Here is a 21,180-nt window from a genome sequence, read left to right on the forward strand (position 1 = left end):
AGGCACAAGGCACGCCATCCACTGGCCATATGCCGTAAGCTTCGGAACTGCCAAGTGGGGATACATTATTAATGTGGTTTTGCGGGAAACCATCGGGGCATGTTCCTCTCACTTAAAACTGGATACTTGGACATATGAATACAAATTGTAAACTATAACTAACTATACACGAATAAGCACTTTTCCCACTGGCATTGGACTGCAAGATTTCAGTTTAATGCCAATGAATTTCCTCATTATTTAATTTGGAAGAGTTTTCCGCGTCTTTTTCGGGGGCGTCCGAAAGAGGAGCCTGCAAAGGTCATTGGAAACTTTTTTTAACACGTGCGCATTAGTTTGACAGTAAACTTTTCCCAACTGCGGTGGGTTCAAAAGTGGGCGTGACTGTGCGGTGGGGCGGAAGGGGAACCAGAAGAAGAAGAAGATGAAGGGCTGACCGGCGCCTGTAACTGTAATTACTTTGGAGCCAAACAAAAAGCCCAAAAAGAAAAAAGGGCAGCGAAATCAAAAAACACAAAAAGTTTCCGACTGCTGCTGTTATGCAAATTTTTTCCCATTTCCCCCTTTGTTTTGAAAAAAGTTCGTAACTCTGGCCACGACTAGTGCCCAAAGCCGGTTGCAGCTATTACCGGTTAATCTGGTGCCATGTTGCCACTTTGGCTCGAGGTGCGGCTAGCATCCTGCCCAGCTATGCTGGCTCCTCCCATTACCACTCGGTATTATTTGGCCAGTGCCAGACTGACCACTCACTGCAACTTTGCATCGTGGCCGGCTAAAGTGGAGCACTCCCTGGCTGACAAACCGATCTCCGCCGCCGACGTCCAACTTTCAAGTGGCCTCTTTCAAGGCACCACTGCCTTTCTTAGTATTCCTTCGCAGTGTTTCAACTAAAAGCTCTTCCGTAGCAGCAGATTAACTAATGAATTCTGTGTGGAAAAGGGCGAACGCTTGAAAGATAGAAGGTACAAAAGGGCAAGCACCAAGATCTGCTTTCCCAGACTCCTACGATTATGTCCTCGACATGGGACAGCGACGAGCAGCAGAGGTGGAACAGTGGCAGAAACCTGTAGACCTGCGGTGGAGGGCGACTTGAGTTGGCCAAATTGCGTATACGCACGGAATGCCCAGTCACTGCGTTCTCATCTCGGTGCGTTGGACATAAGCCGTGGGAGAGCGCACGAATCCGGGTGGGAGGGTTGGGTTCATAGGGAGAGCAAGGGGATACACATGCCACGAGGCCAACAGCTGGCCATAGCGAAGCCATAGAAGCCAACCGACAGCCGTCCACCGATGCTCTTGTCTTGTATTTTTTACGCGTACGTGGGCACGCTTGACCACTGCTGCTCCCGGGGGGGAGGTGGTAGTGGTGCACCCATCCATCCACTTATCCGCCCACGTCCACCCTGCAGTTGGCTTGTCAACGACTATTTGGTGCGGAAAGTGCGTAAATTATTTACGCATATACATACATACATATTATGTATGCGTCGGACGAGGGCGACCAAAAAACCTCATCACAGCCCTCATCTGCGCCGTCATCATTATTGCCGTCGTCGTTACCGCGATGCGGGCGGGGGGTGGCCAAGGTCGCCGGCAAGGTCGCTCCCACGTGCGCAGAGGGCTTAATTAAAGCATTAAAATTAAAGATTCATTAAATAATTTCTAGCCGTGGCAACTGTGCCCCGGGGGACGGTGCCCTGGAAGCAGTCGAGACAATAAAGCTTGACAATTCAAACCCACTTGATGCGCCGTGCGTGCTCGAGTCCATGTCCGTGCCTGGCAGCCCAGGCATCTCTTGCATATCAGCATGCCAGCACCTCTGACCGTTCGCTTAACTATTCATTGGGGGTGTGGGGCATCATGCTCCACCTGCAACACTGCGGACGGAGTTACTGCCGGAAGAAGGTCAGCTCACAAAAAGGGTTGAGGCAATGTCATGGCTCTGAATGTGAGGTTGAGGCAAACGGGAAATATCCAAAAAAAAAATCTGGTGGCTGATGGAACAACTTTTTTCACGACTGTCCTTTCAGGCGAACGACTCATCCAGTATGCCAGCGAGAATCTGGTCACGGAGGTGCTCATCCACCCGCAGTACAACACGCTAATCCAGTGCATGCGAAATCTGCTCAGCAGTTTCACCCGCCACCGGCACATCATCCACGCCGGCTACACCTTTAGTGGCAATGGTTCCTGGATATTGCAGGTAAATATGGCCCGTACCCCCTTCTTTTTTTTTCGGATTCTCAAGCCCATCTCTTTGCAGGACGGAACCTTCTCGGTGGCGGACTTCTCGGAGGCCTTCCAGGAGCACGACGTACAAAGGGTGATTCGGGCCTATGCGGACACCATCACCATGAACATTCACTGCGCGGACGCGGGTCTTTGGCACACGTTGCCCGAGAAGTCCTTTGCGCGCCAGTGCCGGATACGGATCAACCCCGTGGACGTCCTGGACACGAGCAGCGAGTGTATCAACGGATTCATTGGTAAGTCTGTGCCCACTATTTCCGATGCGCCACTTATCGAGGTCGTTTTTCCACAGATTACCTCGCGCCCATGGTGATGCCAACATCGCTGAGGGAGCTGCTTGAGACCTCGGACGTGGTGGGAAACATCCGCTTCACGCATCCAACGTTATATGTCTTCCCCGGCGGCCAGGGTGACGCGGCGCTTTTCGGAATCAACGGCTTCAACATGCTTGGTAGGAATAGCACATACATAGTATTGAGTAAATGCAACCTAATCTCCTCCTGGCCACGCAGTTGACGGCGGCTTCAACCGGAAGGCGTGCTTCTGGGACTTCGCCCGACACCTCGACCGTCTGGACGCGGTGCTGATGACGCGCCTGAACAACAGCAACGTACAGGGTCTGGGTGCGGTCGTGTCGCGCAAGCGGGACGCTCACGTCTACCCCCAGATCGGGCACTTTTTCGGCAATGTACCTGACCGCAAGGGCCTGCCCAGCCCCGACGGCGATAAGGACCGCGATCCGCTTCTGATCGATCTGTTCGAGCGTGGACACGGCATCGTTAGCGACCTGAAGGCGCTGGATCTAAAGCCACAGGGCTGCTACCGCAACCAGGAGCCGGTCAACCTCTACCACAAGGTCGGCCACGGCACTCTGGACATGTATGTGATAAGCCCAGCGCGTGACTCGAAGGAAGTGAAGGAGTTCCTCCAGAAGTGGCATGCCGGCGACCAGCGGCTCTTTGCCGCCCGGGAGTCGCGCGACTTCAACTTCCCGCTGCAAAACTTGGTATCCATTTGCGCCCTGCTTGTGTGGCAACCAGCCAACCCGGACGACACTATCACTCGCATTCTCTTTCCGGGCAGCACACCCGACTTCAAAATCCAGGAGGGCCTCGAAAAGCTAAAGCATCTGGAGTTCATGAAGCACTCCACGTGCACCGCAAAGTCGATTGCCCCAGCCATTCAGACCGTGACCTCAACTCGCAAGAGCTTAAAATCGGCCATCGAAGCGACTCCAGCTCCGCCCAGCGCCAGCTACAAGTCTACGAAGTTCAGTCCGGTGGCAAGCGCCGCTCTAGCCGTCCAGCATCCGCAGCAGCAGGATAACAAAGCGAAGGAGGCTGCGGCTGCGGCAGCGGCGGCGGCTGCTGCTGCGGCGGCTACCGCAGCAACTATTGCCCGCGCCAAGGCCGACTCCATGGACACGGATGCAGAACCGGAGCACGAGGCAGACCCCGAACCTGCTGACACTGGGGACGAGGCTGCTCCGACAGAGCAGGAGCCTGAGGCGGAGACTGAACCCGAACCGGAGCATGAACCCGAAGCCGAGCAGGAGAAGGATGCTGGTGAGGAGAAGAAGGTGGAAGTGTTAATCATGAAGCCCCAGCAGGCGACACCACCAGTAGCAGTCCCAGCATCTGGCAAAGATGCAGTAGATGCTACTCCAGCCGATGTGACGCCCACCGGCAAACTGAGCAAAACGTCAGCCAAGGGTAAGGCGGACAAGCCGCGGGCTGAGGTTAAGCCGGTGGTACGCTCCCGCATCGACACCAAGCCCCCCAAGTCCATGGACCGGAAACTGGCCAAACGGGATGAGAAAAAGAGCTCGCCCACAGCTACGCCGGCCGCCAGGGCACCCGTAGCCCGAGATGCCAAGCCTAAGGTGCTGAGCCGCCCAGCAACCAAGTCCAGTCCCAGCAGCACTCCTGCTAAGAGTGCCAAGGAGGCCAACAACCGGAAAGTGCTCGAGTCCAAGCAGCAGGCGGCTCGAGTGCAGGCCACCAGCACCGTCTCTAGGCGGGTAACCAGCACGGCCAGTGAAAGGCGTGTCCAACAGCAGACGGAAGCCAAGACAACGGCGACTGGAGCCACCCAAGCGACCCAGAGGAAACCAATCTCAAGGAGACCTCGTGGCGTTTCACCCTCGAAGCGGGCACCAGCACCCGGAAGTCCGGTGAAGCAGGCAAAGCCGAAGGCGGCAGACTTGAAAAAGGCACGTCTGGACAAGGGGGGCACCACCGACTCCAGTCTGGTGTCCACCCCCTCCGCAGATGAAGCCACGGCTGCCAAGAAGCTGCAAGACCTAACCGCATCCCAGGAACTCGACGCAGAGAAGCAGCGTGAACTGGACGACCTTAAGGAGGAGCAGGAGGTGGTACGGGAAATAGAAGCAGTGTTTAGTCGTGATGAAATGAAGCGCCAGCAGCACCAACAGATTAAGGCCGAGCTCCGAGAAATGCCTGCCGAGGGAACCGGCGACGGTGAAGATGAGCCTGATGAAGAGGAGGAGTATCTGATCATCGAAAAGGAGGAGGTCGAGCAGTACACCGAAGACTCAATCGTGGAACAGGAAAGCAGCATGACCAAGGAGGAGGAGATCCAAAAGCACCAGCGCGACTCGCAGGAATCAGAGAAGAAGCGCAAGAAGAGCGCCGAAGAGGAGATCGAGGCGGCCATTGCCAAGGTGGAAGCCGCTGAGCGTAAGGCGCGACTTGAGGGTGCCTCCGCCCGGCAGGATGAGTCGGAACTGGACGTAGATCAGGAGCAGAGAAAGATAAAGGCCGAGGTGCAGGATATCATTGCCACTGCCAAGGATATTGCCAAATCACGCACCGAGGAGCAGTTGGCCAAGCCCGGAGAGGAGGAGCTTTCATCGCCAACTCCCGAAGAGAAGCTAAGCAAAAAGACTTCGGATACAAAGGACGACCAAGTCGGAGCCCCAGTCGACGTTCTACCCGTCAATCTTCAAGAAAGCCTACCCGAAGAGAAGTTTTCAGCTACCATTGAGTCGGGGGCCACCACGGCTCCTACACTACCCGAGGATGAGCGCATTCCGCTGGATCAGATAAAGGAGGACCTCGTGATCGAGGAGAAATATGTGAAGGAAGAGACCAAGGAAACGGAGGCCATCGTGGTGGCCGCCGTACAGACTCTTCCCGAAGCAACTCCCCTGGCAATCGATGCCATCCTAGCCGCAGCCACCAAGGATGTCCCCAAAGACGCCAAGGCCGAGGTTTTAGGTGAGCTGCCCGACTCAGGCGAACGGGTGCTGCCCATGAAGATGACATTTGAGGCCCAGCAGAACCTTCTCCGCGACGTCATTAAAACGCCTGATGAAGTTGCAGATCTACCCGTCCATGAGGAAGCCGATCTTGGGCTATACGAGAAGGACAGCCAGGACGCCGGCGCCAAAAGTATCTCCCATAAAGAGGAGTCCGCAAAGGAAGAAAAGGAGACCGACGACGAAAAGGAGAACAAGGTAGGAGATATCGAATTGGAGGATGAGCCGGAAAAGGTGGACATCTCTCACGTACTGCTCAAAGAGTCAGTGCAGGAAGTGGCCGACAAAGTGGAGGTCATTCAAACTACAGTGGAGAAAAAGCTGGAGGAGAAGGTGACCCTGGAAACCGAGAAGATTGTGGAGGCGACTATAGCCACGACGCAAAAAAGCCAGGCAGAGCAGGAAAAGGATATAGAAGGGCGGGAACAAAAACTTGAGTCTGGAATTATTACCGAGAAGGAGGCCAAAAAGTCGGCCAGCACTCCCGAGGAAAAAGAAACCAGCGACATTACTTCCGAAGATGAGCTTCCAGCCCACCTGGCGGAACCAGCCACAGTGCCACCCAAATCAGCCAAAGAACACGAAGACACCGGCTCCATTGACAGCCCCCCCACCATTGAGGAGGCCATTGAGATTGAGGTGCAAGCCAAGCAAGAAGCCCAAAAACCAGAGCCAGCTCCGGAGGAGAGTACCAAGGCGGAAAAGTCACCACTTGCCTCAAAGGAGACCTCCCGACCTGAATCTGCGACAGAAGGCTTCAAGGAAGACTTTGAGCAGCCGGAATCCAAGAAATCCCCAGAGCCCTCCCGACCCGAATCCGAGGCAAAGGATACCAAGTCTCCACTCGCCTCAAAAGAAGTTTCTCGACCGGGATCTGTTACGGAAAACATCAAAGATGATGCAGGAAAATCAGAGAGCCGACGAGAATCACTTGCCAAAACTCCTAAGGATGAAAGTTCTTCTGATAAAGCACAAGAACAGGAAAGTCGTCGCGAATCTCTTGCGGAAAGCATCAAGCCAGAAAGTGCGAAAGATGAAAAGTCCGCCGTGGCCTCGAAGGAAGCCTCCAGACCAGAATCTGTGGCAGAAAGCGTAAACATCGATGCAGACAAGTCAAAGGAGCCGTCCCGCCGCGAATCCATCGCAGAAAGCTTAAAGGCCGAAATTACGAGAGATGAAAAATCCGCTCCACCCTCTAAGGAAGCTTCGCGGCCAGGTTCAGTGGTAGAAAGTGTTAAAGATGAGACTGAAAAGTCGAAGGAACCATCGCGACGGGAGTCAGTAGCTGAAAGTGCCAAAGCCGCTATTGAATCCAGAGAAGTCTCGAGACCCGAATCGGTAATTGAAAGCATGAAAGACGAATCTGAGAAGCCCGGAAGTCATCGTGATTCCCCCCTTGCCTCAAAGGAGGCTTCCCGGCCAGAATCAGTAGTGGAAAGCGTCAAAGATGAACCAATTAAATCCACAGAAGAGCTTCGTCGTGAGTCGGTGGCAGAAAGCGTCAAAGCAGATAGTACAAAGGACGAAAAGTCCCGACCTGCATCCAAGGATATATCGCGACCAGACTCGGCTGCGGAAAGCGTGTTGGATGCAGTACAAAAATCAGCAGAGCGGTCGCAGCCAGAATCCGCAACAGCCTCTAGGGATGTCTCCAGGCCGGAATCAGTAGCGGAAAGTGAAAAAGATGACACTGACAAACCCGAATCTGTTGTGGAAAGCGTTAGGCCTTCAGGGGTTATCTCCAAGCCAGATGAGAGCGCAAAGCCTGAGAGCCGTCGTGAGTCCTCTACTGAAAGCGTTCTTCCAGGCAGTACCAAGGACTCCAAGGAACCATCCCGACCAGATTCCAAAGTAGAAAGCGTCAAAGATGAAGCTGAAGTATTGAAGAGTCCGTCCCAACGAGGATCAGTGGCAGAATCGCAGCCATCAAAGGAAGCGTCTAGGCCAGAATCCGCTGTGGGTAGTTTGAAAGATGAGGGTATGTCCAAGGAGCCTTCTCGACCTGAGTCGGTCGCGGAAAGCGTAAAAGATGAAGCTGCGAAGTCGTTGGAGGCCTCTCGTCCCGCTTCCGTTGCAGATAGTGCCAAGGATGGGGCTGATGATCTAAAGGAACTATCTAGACCCGAATCAATGACTCCAAGCATTAAAGCGGAAAATATTAAAGATGAAAAATCACCTTTGGCGTCCAAGGAAGCTTCTAGACCAACTTCCGTTGCAGACAGTGTTAAAGATGAAACTGAGAAGTCCAAGGAAGAATCAAGGCGAGAGTCAGTGGCCGACAAGTCACCCCTGGCCTCCAAGGAAGCTTCCAGACCAGCTTCCGTTGCTGAAAGTGTTAAGGATGAAGCTGAGAAGTCCAAGGAAGAATCTAGAAGAGAGTCGACAGCCGACAAATCACCTCTGGCCTCCAAGGAAGCTTCCAGACCAGCGTCCGTTGCTGAAAGTGTTAAGGATGACGCTGAGAAGTCCAAGGAAGAATCTAGGAGAGAGTCGACAGCCGACAAATCACCACTGGCCTCCAAGGAAGCTTCCAGACCAGCTTCCGTTGCTGAAAGTGTTAAGGATGAAGCTGAGAAGTCCAAGGAAGAATCTAGAAGAGAGTCGACAGCCGACAAATCACCTCTGGCCTCCAAGGAAGCTTCCAGACCAGTTTCCGTTGCTGAAAGTGTTAAGGATGAAGCTGAGAAGTCCAAGGAAGAATCTAGAAGAGAGTCGACAGCCGACAAATCACCTCTGGCCTCCAAGGAAGCTTCCAGACCAGCATCTGTCGCAGAAAGTAGTAAGGATGAAGCTGAGAAGTCCAAGGAAGAATCAAGACGAGAGTCAGTGGCCGACAAGTCACCCCTGGCCTCCAAGGAAGCTTCCAGACCAGCTTCCGTTGCCGAAAGTGTTAAGGATGAAGCTGAGAAGTCAAAGGAAGAATCTAGGAGAGAGTCGATTGTCGAAAAATCAGCGTTGGCCTCTAAGGAAGCTTCCAGACCAGCTTCTGTTGCAGAAAGTAGTAAGGATGAAGCTGAGAAGTCCAAGGAAGAATCAAGACGAGAGTCAGTGGCCGACAAGTCACCCCTGGCCTCCAAGGAAGCTTCCAGACCAGCTTCCGTTGCCGAAAGTGTTAAGGATGAAGCTGAGAAGTCAAAGGAAGAATCTAGGAGAGAGTCGATTGTCGAAAAATCAGCGTTGGCCTCTAAGGAAGCTTCCAGACCAGCTTCTGTTGCAGAAAGTAGTAAGGATGAAGCTGAGAAGTCCAAGGAAGAATCAAGACGAGAGTCAGTGGCCGACAAGTCACCCCTGGCCTCCAAGGAAGCTTCCAGACCAGCTTCCGTTGCCGAAAGTGTTAAGGATGAAGCTGAGAAGTCAAAGGAAGAATCTAGGAGAGAGTCGATTGTCGAAAAATCAGCGTTGGCCTCTAAGGAAGCTTCCAGACCAGCTTCTGTTGCAGAAAGTAGTAAGGATGAAGCTGAGAAGTCCAAGGAAGAATCAAGACGAGAGTCAGTGGCCGACAAGTCACCCCTGGCCTCCAAGGAAGCTTCCAGACCAGCTTCCGTTGCCGAAAGTGTTAAGGATGAAGCTGAGAAGTCAAAGGAAGAATCTAGGAGAGAGTCGATTGTCGAAAAATCAGCGTTGGCCTCTAAGGAAGCTTCCAGACCAGCTTCTGTTGCAGAAAGTAGTAAGGATGAAGCTGAGAAGTCCAAGGAAGAATCAAGACGAGAGTCAGTGGCCGACAAGTCACCCCTGGCCTCCAAGGAAGCTTCCAGACCAGCTTCCGTTGCCGAAAGTGTTAAGGATGAAGCTGAGAAGTCAAAGGAAGAATCTAGGAGAGAGTCGATTGTCGAAAAATCAGCGTTGGCCTCTAAGGAAGCTTCCAGACCAGCTTCTGTTGCAGAAAGTAGTAAGGATGAAGCTGAGAAGTCCAAGGAAGAATCAAGACGAGAGTCAGTGGCCGACAAGTCACCTCTGGCCTCCAAGGAAGCTTCCAGACCAGCTTCCGTTGCCGAAAGTGTTAAGGATGAAGCTGAGAAGTCCAGGGAAGAATCAAGGCGAGAGTCGACGGCCGAAAGCGCTAAGGCGGAGAGTATCAAGGGTGATCCATCTCCTCTGGCTTCGAAAGAAGCGTCAAGACCCGATTCTGTTGTGGAAAGCGTTAAGGACGATGTTGAGAAGCCAGAAAGTCGGCGCGAATCTGTTGCAGAGATTGTTACACACAAAGAAGCTAAGGACGAGAAATCCCAAGAAGTTTCACGACCAGGGTCTGTGGCAGAGAGTGTTAAAGACGATCCTGTCAAATCCAAAGAACCATCCCGTCGAGAATCTGTAGCGGGAAGTGTCACAGCGGAAAGCGCTAAAGACGACAAATCTCCTTTGGCGTCCAAGGAAGCGTCAAGGCCAGAATCGGTAGTTGATGGCGTTAAGGACGAAGCTGAAAAACAAGAAAGTCGCCGTGTATCTGAAACACAGAGTGTTACACTCGAAAAAGCTGGGGATGATTTGTCTGCTGTTACTTCAGAGAAGTCTGTTTCTCGACCAGTATCTGTGGCCAGTGACCATGAAGCTGCCGTAGCTATTGGGGTTGATGCAAAGAGTTCCATCTCCCCCAAAGATAAATCCCGTCCAGGTTCTGTTGCTGAAACTGTATCGTCACCAATTGAGGAAGCGACGCTAGAGTTCTCAGAGATTGAAGTCGTAGAAAAAGCCAGCCTAGTCCTTAGTCTACAAGGTGGCTCTGGAGGAAAACTGCAAACGGATTCCAGTCCTGTTGACGTGGCCGAGGGTGACTTTTCACATGTTGTCGCTTCAGTTTCCACCGTCCCGCCCACACTTACAAAACCTGCGGAACTCGCAAAGATTGGCGCAGCTATAACGGTCTCGTCTCCTGTGGACGAGGCTCCAAAAACTCCATCTGCTCCAGAGCATATATCCCGTGCAGATTCACCCGCAGAATGTGCGACTGAAGAGATTGCCAGTGATGACATATCACCACAAGCTTCGAAGGAGTCCTCAAGACCAGCGTCGGTTGCAGAAAGCAAAGATGGTGCTGATCAGCTTGCAAGTGCAGTGGATGAGCACATCGCAGAAGTAAAGGATCTTAAATCCCCGGTCGCCTCCACGGAAGCCTCTCGCCCGGCATCAGTGGGAGAGACAGCATCATCGCCCATTGAGGAAGCACCCAAAGACTTCGCGGAATTCGAGCAGGCCGAGAAAGCAGTGCTGCCTTTGACTATTGAGCTAAAGGGTAGTCTCCCCACGTTGTCGAGCCCTGTGGATGTGGCTCATGGTGACTTTCCCCAGACATCCACACCCACAAGCTCACCAACTGCAGTCCCAGTTCAACCAGCTGAACTCTCTAAAGTCGGCATTGAGAAGACAGCGTCAAGTCCGATAGATGAGGCTCCGAAATCATTAATTGGATCTCCGACTGAAGAGCGTCCAGAATCTCCTGCTGAAAGTGCCAAGGATGAAGCTGCCGAAAAATCAAAGGAGGCATCACGTCCACCATCTGCAGTTGAAAGCACTAAAGCGGATTCCCGGCCGGAATCGGTGTTGCAAAGCCCAAAGGACGATGTTCAAAAATCTAAGGAATCATCGCGTCCGCCATCTGTTGCAGCAAGTGTTACGGGGGAAGCCACTATAGAATCAGTAGTAGAAAGTGTCAAGGATGAGCATGAAGAGGCGGAGAGCCGTCGAGAGTCAGTTGCTCAAGTGGAAAGCGCTAGTCAGGAGAGTCATAAAGATGAGAAGTCAACCGTAGCATCGAAAGACGCCTCTCGAAGAGAATCGGTTGTGGAATCCCTTAAAGATGATGCTGAGAAGTCTGAAAGCCGTCCAGAATCGGTCATCGACAGTGCAAAGCCAGTCCCCAAGGAATCGACATCCCAACTGGACTCAAAGGATGTGTCTCGTCCAGGCTCAGTGGTAGGAAGCGTTACAGCTGAAGCTGAGAAATCTGAGCAGCAATCCCGTCGGGAGTCTGCAGCGGAAAGCGTCAAAGCAGATGGGAAATCTCAAGAGGCATCCCGACCAGCCTCCGTCGAGGAACTTCTGAAAGACGATGAGTTAAAACAGGAAAGCAGGCCGGAATCGATCGTAGGCAGCCTTAAAGCAACGAGTACCAAGGACGATGAGTCTCCGATGGCCTCCAAAGAAGTTTCACGGCCGGAGTCGGTTGTAGAAAGCATTAAGGATGAAAAGGACAAACCCGATAGCCGTCGTGAATCCCTTTCCGAAAGCGTTAAGCCAGATAGCTCCAAGGATGAAAAATCTCCCCTTGGCTCCAAGGACGCCTCCAGGCCGGGATCCGTTGCCGATAGTGATAAGGATAAAGCTGAAAAATCCAAAGAGCCATCCCGACCAGAATCCGTCGCGGAGAGCATTAAGCATGAAAGTACAAAGGATGAAGAGTCTCCACTACAAGAAGAGGCCGAAAAATCCAAAGAACCTTCCCGGCGAGATTCCGTCGCCGGAAGCATTCAGGCAGAGATCACAAAGGACGAAAAATCCCCATTGGCGTCAAAAGAGGATTCCCGCCCCGAATCCGTAGAAAGCATTAAAGATGAGAAGGCTGAAAGCCGTCGTGAATCTGTGGCGGAAAGCGTGAAGCCGGAAAGTTTAAAGGACTTAACATCACCTCCACCATCAAAGGAACCTTCTCGACCAGAGTCCGTTTTGGAAAGCGTCAAGGATGAAGGCGATAAGACCAAAAGTCGCCGCGATTCGGTAGCTGACAGTACAAAAGAGGAAAAGTCTCTCCTTGGATCACAAGCAGCTTCCCGACCAGGATCTGTTGCAGAGAGCGTTAAAGATGAAGCTGAGAAGTCTACTGAGCCATCACGGCCGGCATCTGTATCCGAATGCATTGCGGCTGAAACCACGCGGGATGAAAAGTCCGCTCCAGACTCTAAGGAAGCTTCTCGGCCAGGATCAGTGGTGGAAAGTGTTAAGGATGAGACTGAAAAGTCGAAGGAACCATCGCGACGGGAGTCAGTAGCTGAAAGTGCCAAGGATTCAAAACCCGAGATTGTATCTAAGGAAGTTTCCAGACCCGAATCGGTAATTGAGAGTATTAAAGACGAGTCTGAGAAGTCCGAAAGCCGTCGTGAATCGGCTGCTGAAAGCAACAAGGCTGGAAGTGGAAAGTCTCCTCTCCCATCAGAAGAAGTTTCCCGGCCTGAGTCTAAGGCAGAAAGCTTGAAAGATGTGATTGTCCCGACAAAGGAGACCTCTCGTCCCGAATCTGTTACAGAAAGCGTCAAGGATGAAAAATCCCCATTCGCATCCAAAGAAGCATCTAGACCAGGATCCGTTGCAGAAAGTGCTAAAGATCTGGCAGATGAATCCAAGGAACCATCTAGACCGGAGTCGGTGTCCCAAAACATAAAGGCGGAAAGTATAAAAGATGAAAAGTCACCTTTGGCCTCCAAGGAAGCTTCTAGACCAGCTTCCGTTGCAGAAAGTGTTAAGGATGAAGCTGAGAAGTCCAAGGAAGAATCAAGACGAGAGTCGACGGCCGAAAGCGGTAAGGCCGACAGTATCAAGGGGGATCAATCTCCTCTGGCTTCGAAAGAAGCGTCAAGACCCGACTCTGTTGTGGAAAGCGTTAAGGACGAAGCTAAGACATCCCGACCGGAGTCAGTGGCCGTAAGTGCCAAGGACGAGAAATCACCGCTTCCTTCACGTCCTGAATCGGTGGCCGATAAGTCGCCAGCTGCCTCGAAGGAAGCATCTCGCCCTGCATCTGTTGCCGAAACCGCCTCATCACCCATTGAAGAAGGTCCACGATCCATTGCTGACCTCAGTCTGCCCCTTAACCTGACAGGTGAAGCTAAGGGCAAACTTCCAACTCTCTCGAGTCCCATCGATGTGGCGGAAGGAGACTTCGCTGAAGTACAAGGGGAATACTCCCCGCGGCCAGCAGCACTTTCAAAACCAGCGGAGCTTTCGCAATCGGATACTGCGCATACAGCCTCCTCTCCCGTGGACGAGGCTTCTCCCGTTCTGGAAACCATCGGTGCGGTTGAACAGCATACCACCTCTGGAGTCGATGTCACCAAGGAAATAGCGGAAGCAGATTTGCTTGACCTGACGGAAGCCAAATCCGAGACGGTAACCAAGCAATCGGAAACAACGTTGCTTGAATCCCTTACCTCGAAGGTGGAAAGTAAGGTGGAATTACTGGAGAGCTCGGTGAAGCAAGTTGAAGAGAAAGTCGAGACCTCAGTAAAGCAAGTAGAAACGACAGTGAACGATTCCTTGGAGCAACTGACCAAGAAGAGCAGTGAGCAGTTGACAGAGATCAAATCAGTGCTGGACTCCAGCATCAGCAACGTAACCACCTTGTTTAGCACTGCAGTGGAGACCGCTGAAAAGAAAGAGCAGGATGTGACAGAGAAAGTAATTGAGACGTCAACCGAACACATTTCCGAGCACATCACCACTATTGGTGAAAGCTCAACGGAAACTGGCCAGGAAAAGAGCGGTCTGGATCTGGGCACATTCTCGGAGCTACGCGAAACGCATATTACCACCGTGGGGTCCCCGGAGTTCACGGTTACGATCTGCGAGCGCGATGAGCCCGTGCTGCACGACATCAAGGAGGAGGACGAGGAGCATCGCTTCTCGCCACCAAGCGATGGGGACAAGACAGTAATAATACCACCACAGCCGATGCGACCACTATCACCGCGCGAAGAAGAAGTGGCCAAAATCGTTGCCGACGTGGCCAAGGTCCTTAAGTCCGACAAGGATATCACAGACATCATACCCGACTTTGACGAACGCCAGCTAGAGGAGAAACTGAAGTCAACCGCCGACACAGAGGAGGAGTCCGACAAAAGCACTCGAGACGAGAAATCACTGGAAATCAGCGTCAAAGTAGAAATCGAGTCGGAGAAGTCATCGCCAGATCAGAAGTCCGGCCCCATTTCCATCGAGGAGAAGGACAAAATCGAGCAATCTGAAAAAGCACAATTGAGGCAGGGAATATTGGCTATAAGCCGGCCGGAGTCAGTTGCCAGCCAACCGGAGTCCGTGCCCTCGCCCTGCCCTTCAGAGTCAGCAGCCAGCCATGAACAAAAGGAGACGGAAATCCACGCTAAGGAACAGTCATCCCCCATTCCGAGCAAGGATGAGTCTGGACGCGAGTCCGTGCTTTCCGAGAGCCATAAAGCTGAGAAGTCTTCTCGCCCCGAGTCCGTTGCCAGCCAGGTGAGCGAAAAGGACATGAAGTCATCGCGCCCAGCATCTAGCACCAGCCAATTTAGCACCAAGGACGGCGATGAGGAGACGACTGAGTCGCTACTGCACTCACTTACTACCACAGAGACAGTTGAGACCAAACAGCTGGAAGAGAAATCGAGCTTTGAGTCTGTCTCCACCTCAGTCACTAAGTCCACAGTCCTCTCCAGCCAGTCAGTTCAGTCAGTTCGCGAAGAGTCTACCAGCGACTCGTTGAGTAGCAGCCTCAAGGTGGAGGACAGCTCCCGACGCGAGTCACTCTCCAGCTTGTTGGCCGAAAAGGGAGGAATCACTACCAGCACTAGTTTGAAGGAGGACACTAGCACCTCTGCATCTCAGCTGGAGGAGCTGCTTGTGCAGTCCGAGGAGTGCTCATCAGAGTCAATCGTTAGCGAGATTCAGACCAGCAGCGCTCAGAAGTCAACTAAGGAAACCAAGGATGCTAGGGAAACCAAAGTAACCAGCCAGTTTAGCACTAGCACCAGCACCAGTACCAGCGCCACCAAAGACGACTTAAAGGAAACTGTGGCCGAGTTTCTGGCCACCGAGAAGATTGTCTCCACCAAGGAAGCCTTCAGCACTGAAGCCACCAAGTCGGCAGACGACTGCCTGAAGAAGGCCACCGCCAGCAACGTCTCCAGCACAACCGCCTCCCAGAGAGCGCTATTCGTGGGCACGGACGAGTCACGGAGAGAGTCCCTGCTGAGCCAGGCGAGTGAGAGCCGCTTGACCCACAGTGATCCCGAAGATGAGGAGCCCGCTGACGACGTCGACGAGCGCTCCAGTGTTAAGGAGAGCCGCTCCAAGTCGATTGCCACCATCATGATGACCAGCATCTACAAACCTTCCGAGGATATTGAGCCAATTTCAAAGGTCGTCGAGGAGGAGCACGAGCACGTGGAGGAGCTGGCTCAGGAGGTCACCTCTACCAGCAAGACCACAACTCTGTTGCAGTCCAGCGAACAGAGCAGCAGCACAACCACCAGTAGCACCAGCAAGACCGGAGCCTCAAGAGTGGAGTCCATCACTCTCACTCAAATGGATCAGCAGACTAGCCAGAGTCAGGCGGAGCCTGCTGATCGCAAGACACCGCCAACGGCGCCAGTGAGTCCCGGCGTCAAGGCTTTGAGCTCGACAGGATCGGCCGGCTCTGTGATTGGAGCTGGAGCTGCAGCCGTGGCCGCTGGCGGAAAGTGCGAGTCCAGTGCCGCCAGCATCGTTTCTTCATCGGGCCCGATGTCGCCCAAGGATATCAGCGGCAAGTCCAGTCCCGGCGCCCTCACCTCGGAGAGCCAGTCAATTCCCACTCCGCTGGGTCGGGAGTCGCATACGGACACCCCGGAGTCCTCGCCAAAGCCCACATCGCCTTTCCCGCGCGTCAGCAAGGACGACCTCAAGTCCCTGGAAATTCAGGTGAGTTAAAACAGCTTTGTGTTGGTTTTACAGGTCTGACATTTTCTAAATATATTCTATAACCTTTAACCCGCTTAGCACCACGAGCAGGAGCAGATGCTGGCGGGAGCTGCCGCTGCAGCCGGAGCTGAGTGCGAGGCTGATCTTCCCGAGCTGCACGAACTTCGTGGACTCGAGTGCACCACAGCCCTCAGCGGAAGCACCGACAAGATAATCACCACCACAATCACCACGGTGACCAAGGTAATTTCGGCGGACGGCAAGGAAATAGTGACCGAGCAAAAGACGGTGACAACTACAGACAGTTCAGAGCCAGACAGCGAAAAGGTTGTGGTGACCACCACGCGCACCACCAGCGAGAGCGAACGCGACCAGCTGCTGCCCAAAGAGGTGGCGCTGCTGCGCGGCTTGTACCGCGCCAGCACTCCGGGCAGCGAGGACGACGAGGACCTCCTACTGGGATCCCCGCGCAGCGCCACCAGCTACGAGCTGCAGCACTCTAGCTCCGGCGTGAGTAAGCGCTCCGATCTGGACGCCGACGGTGACGAGAGCCAGGATGACATTCCTCCTCAGTATGGAAGCGAGGAGCACTCAACCGCACGCTCGATTCTTCTGCCTCGCACTGCCGACCCCATGGCCACCTCCTTCTACGGCGCCCTGCCCGATAGTTTCGACGTTGCGATCAAGCCCAGCACCGAACCAATCCCGATTCAGGGCGCGCCGTCCGGCGACAGCCAGTCGTCGGAGAGCGTGGAGAGCAGTAGCCAGACCTGGGCAGGACACAAGTTCCTCGACCAGGCGGACAAGGACTTCCAGCGAGCACTCGAGGAGCACGTACAGGCGCGCGGCGCCGAGGTCATGTCTTCCGTCACCGCCAAGTACTCGTACTCGCCCTCAAAGGCCGAGGAAATGGAACAGATCGTGAGTAGCACTGCGGAACGGCAGCGCTTCCCGCTTAGCGATGTCCAGCGGTCCCGTGTGGCGGAAAGTGGCTTTGCCACCGTTGGCAGTGTCGCTTCCCAGCAGCAGGAGAAAGGAGAGGAAGTGGAGGAAGCCGTGCCTACCACAACTGCAGCAACAGCGAGCACCACAGCCACAGCGAGTTCCACTGGAGCCCTGCCCAAGGACCGCCTCGAGGAGTGGGGCAAGCCCCTAGGTCTGCCATCGCCAGCACCACTGCCCGTAGAGGGCGGTGCTGACATTCGCACCACTCCCAAGAAGGAACGCCGTCTGGTGGCCACCAAGACGCGGCTGAACAACGAGAAGAACATGCGCAAGCGCAGCGAATCGCCCAACAAGGCCGGCAAGAAGCCAGCGCCCGTCTACGTGGACCTCACATACGTGCCGCACAACGGCAACTCCTACTACGCCCACGTGGAGTTCTTCAAGCGGGTGCGAGCCCGCTACTACGTCTTCTCCGGCACGGAGCCCAGTCGCCAGGTGTATGATGCGTTGCTCGAGGCCAAACAGACATGGGAGGACAAGGAGTTGGGTGAGTAGATGCTTGTTATGTCTCCTCGAAAATGAGTTACCTTTCCAATTCCTGCGGCTTACAGAGGTCACCATTATACCTACGTACGACACCGATGTGCTGGGTTATTGGGTGGCTGAAAACGAGGAGCTGCTAGCCAAGCACCGCATCGACCTCTCGCCCTCCGCGTCTCGTTGCACCATCAACCTGCAGGACCACGAGACCTCGTGCTCCGCCTACCGCCTGGAGTTCTAGGCCACGGGCTTGTTTATTGCATTCGACGATGACTAAGCCAACCCACAACGCACCCAGCCATAGAAGCAGACGAGCAGAGCACTGCCAGAGATTTGAGTCCATGTGCGGCATATATGCACGGACTCGAGCTCTGACACGACAAGAACCAGGACTAGGACTAGGACCAGCAAGACGACGACCACAGCAGAGGACAAGGATTGGGATGGAGATCAGAATCAGAATGGGAATGACAATTCAGACAATTCAATTGGCCAAGTTTCGTGGGCAGAAGCCGCAGAAAACGGAAATGAGCCGGACGTTGGCTGATATGGCGGAGTTAGGGTCACGCGAATGACTCCTTTTTGTTTACCAATGCCGCCTATTGAGCTTTCGACGACTTGTTTCGGCCGACCAAAAGCTACGTAATTAATTGATATTAAGTTTTAAAAATTAATTACCTAAAATGCATTGCAACCGATCCTCAGTGGTCGAGGAGAAGCCATTTATGTCGCTTTCATTGCATAACGTCAAGCTACCTTGCCTAGTAATCCAAAGATCAAAATAGTTTTCAAAACCGCATAGCTAAAATATACAAAGGAGAAACGAAAAGGCGAGAAGAGAAGAAGAAAAAGAAGGCAAACAAAATACGAAGAAGAAGACACACTCTATATATACATAGAGAACTTAATATTCATGTTTAATATATGTATTAGTCGGAACTTTTACGAACCCTCGTATGGTCTCCCATACCAGAGGTATTCGAATTTTAAAGCGAGCATTAGCTAATTGAACGTGTATAACCCGTAAAGTCAGAGCTCTTTAGCCGTAGGATTATAAGCGATCATAATACAGAACGAAGATCGGAGACGGAGTCACTACCTTCGCCGCCCTTCGGACTAAACTGAATCAAACGTTAGGGCTAACAAGTGAGTGCAACAAAAATGTTCGATTTACCCTTTACCGAAGCAAATCCCGTATCTAAAATCCAGTATCCGAGATTTGGTTAAGTAATTCCAGATCCAATTCTTTTTGTAGTCCATTCTCAATGCTTGGTTTCGTATGTTTTTCGTTGCATTTCGTTCCGTTGCTTCAGCAGGCAGCCGCAGAAAGACTTATAACCCAATATGCTATAGCGACCGATATACGTACACCTCCACTCCCACATGGGGGACTATGAAGGAAGATGAGAAGGGCACTGAATTGGGTATTGGGAAGTGGAATGGCGAGGTGATGCAGTTAGGAAACCAAGAGTCCTACAGGATAGACGCCATTGCCGGAAGATCAAGGAAGCAGGAAAGGTGATCGAAGTATTGGACGAAGACGAAGACGAAGACGACGACAGAGTCAATGCTGATGTTACTATGTAAGGATCCGAGTGATCTGAGTGGGCTTAGCTGGTATGGGGATGGGAATAGGACTAGAACTGGGCTTGTGATGGGGCGGGAGTCTAAGGTTGGGTGGGTTGGGATTCGGGCTGGGGTTGAGTGGTTTAGGGATAGAGGGGTTGAATGAGGGGGCAGTGAAACAGCTATTGTGAGAATATAACGAGAATGAGCAGAGAGTCATAACTAAATACGATACGATAAATATGAAGTACACAAAGTGAATGAAGGTTATTTTTCTATATTTTTTTTACTTTTCATAGTCATAGAATAACAAATTTGCAACAAACAAACAAACAAGATAAATATGCAGCAAGACGCGAACCAGGCACACAGGCAATTTTAATCAATGTAACCAGTAACAAGTAACCAGTAACAAGTAACCAGTAAACAAGAAACATGAAATAAGAAACAAGAGAAAAACGGAACAAGCAATTCGAGGCCACAGCAAAACAGTCCAAAAGAGCCAGTTACAATTATAAATTAAAGACTCGAGTGGTCGATGCCCCACTCGAGACAGACTTTTTAGGCTACGCGTATATTTTTGAGTTGCTTTTTATATACAACAGCAACAGATCTGGGAGGAGCTGCGGCCTGCGGATTAACTTTCTGCATGCCACATGCCCCATGCAACATGCAACAGGCAGACCGCAGCAGACAACAGTCAACTGGCAACCGTCCAGTCTACACCGTTTGATAGCAACCAGCGAAATTTAAGCAAAATTATACACAGTAGGGCTAAGAGGGGCGGGCACACTGGTGAGGGACTAGGGAGGATCCCCATCACGACGAGGATCCCCATTAGCGCTCCCGTCCGACCAGCACTCGCGGTCGGTATATATAATAGATCGTATAGACCGATCGGGCGACTTTCGATTATTGGGTAGCATTGCAGTCTCCGCTTCGAGGATTTTAAATTTATAACCGAGAAAAACAAAAGACGACGTTTATTAAACATTAATTACTTTCCAAATTCGTGCGCTTAGCGAGCAAAACCAAAACAAAAACCAAAAGCAAAACCAAATCCAAACCGAAGAAGGTGAAGATAAAGAATACTCACACATGAACTATATACACTATATATGAATATATAAGAATATATATGTACTTGAGCGTATTGATGTTGCTTAACAAGAAAAACCAAAAAAAAAAAGAACTCTTCTCCCAGCCAGAAGACATTTTTTGCCTTTCACGAAACGAATTTCCCCTAAGATACGAAAATATGAAAACTTGTTACCTTTGCCCCCGTTTGTTTGCGACATGAGTTTCGTTGAAATCAGGTCAGATCAGATCAGATCGACTACACACTATACACTATACACCACACACTATACACTATACACTCTACACTATACTGTACCCACACACACACACAACAGTACACACATAACGCCACACGCACATGTATCCATTGCCTTATATCCAGAGAACAAACAGATATCTGCATCATACCTTATATTAGTCTAAGAATCAAGTTCGATATGTATGACCTATGAGAGTTTGTTTGTTGAATTTGCTTTTACTTTTTAGCAGCTTCGATTTAAATCAAATATACATACTAAATGCACACACCCCCGCACACACACACACACACACACTGCTGGTGTGGTGTGTGTGGGCCCGTGTGTGCTCTATATAATCATTAGTACAGCAAGTGCATGCAGAAAGTAAGATTGTTACAAACAAGAGCCCAGCCGAGGTATCGCTTACTGGCGGATGAAGTGGTCATATGCCTGGCCAGACCAGGAAATGAGGAGGAGTCGGCAGGAGACAGGGATGAGCGAGCCAGCACAAAGATCTGAAAATGGGCAGAGGTTACCGCGAAGAAATATATATGTATTACATTTTATGAAACGTCAAGCTTATCTCAAGAACTATTTCCAAAACAAAATCTGAAATTATAATAAACGTATTTATGTGAA

The 21,180-nt window shown here is 51.9% G+C and overlaps 1 protein-coding gene across 3 annotated transcripts in view; it reads left to right on the forward strand.

Moving 5' to 3' along the window:
- The window catches only part of LOC6523916 (microtubule-associated protein futsch), a 55,158-nt gene extending 33,978 nt beyond the window's left edge, over positions 1-21,180 (forward strand). For 2 of the 3 annotated variants that reach the window (XM_039371090.1, XM_039371071.1), the window contains exons 4-9: positions 2,031-2,203; positions 2,264-2,486; positions 2,543-2,701; positions 2,763-16,171; positions 16,250-17,663; positions 17,728-21,180. In XM_039371090.1, the coding sequence (XP_039227024.1) occupies positions 2,031-2,203; positions 2,264-2,486; positions 2,543-2,701; positions 2,763-16,171; positions 16,250-17,663; positions 17,728-17,897 (15,548 nt within the window). In that variant the 3' untranslated portion in view covers positions 17,898-21,180. The remainder of the gene's footprint in view (positions 1-2,030; positions 2,204-2,263; positions 2,487-2,542; positions 2,702-2,762; positions 16,172-16,249; positions 17,664-17,727) is intronic. The other variant, XM_039371112.1, reaches the window with a different exon arrangement.

Source organism: Drosophila yakuba, chromosome X (assembly GCF_016746365.2).
Source record: "Drosophila yakuba strain Tai18E2 chromosome X, Prin_Dyak_Tai18E2_2.1, whole genome shotgun sequence".
NCBI lineage: Eukaryota > Metazoa > Arthropoda > Insecta > Diptera > Drosophilidae > Drosophila > Drosophila yakuba.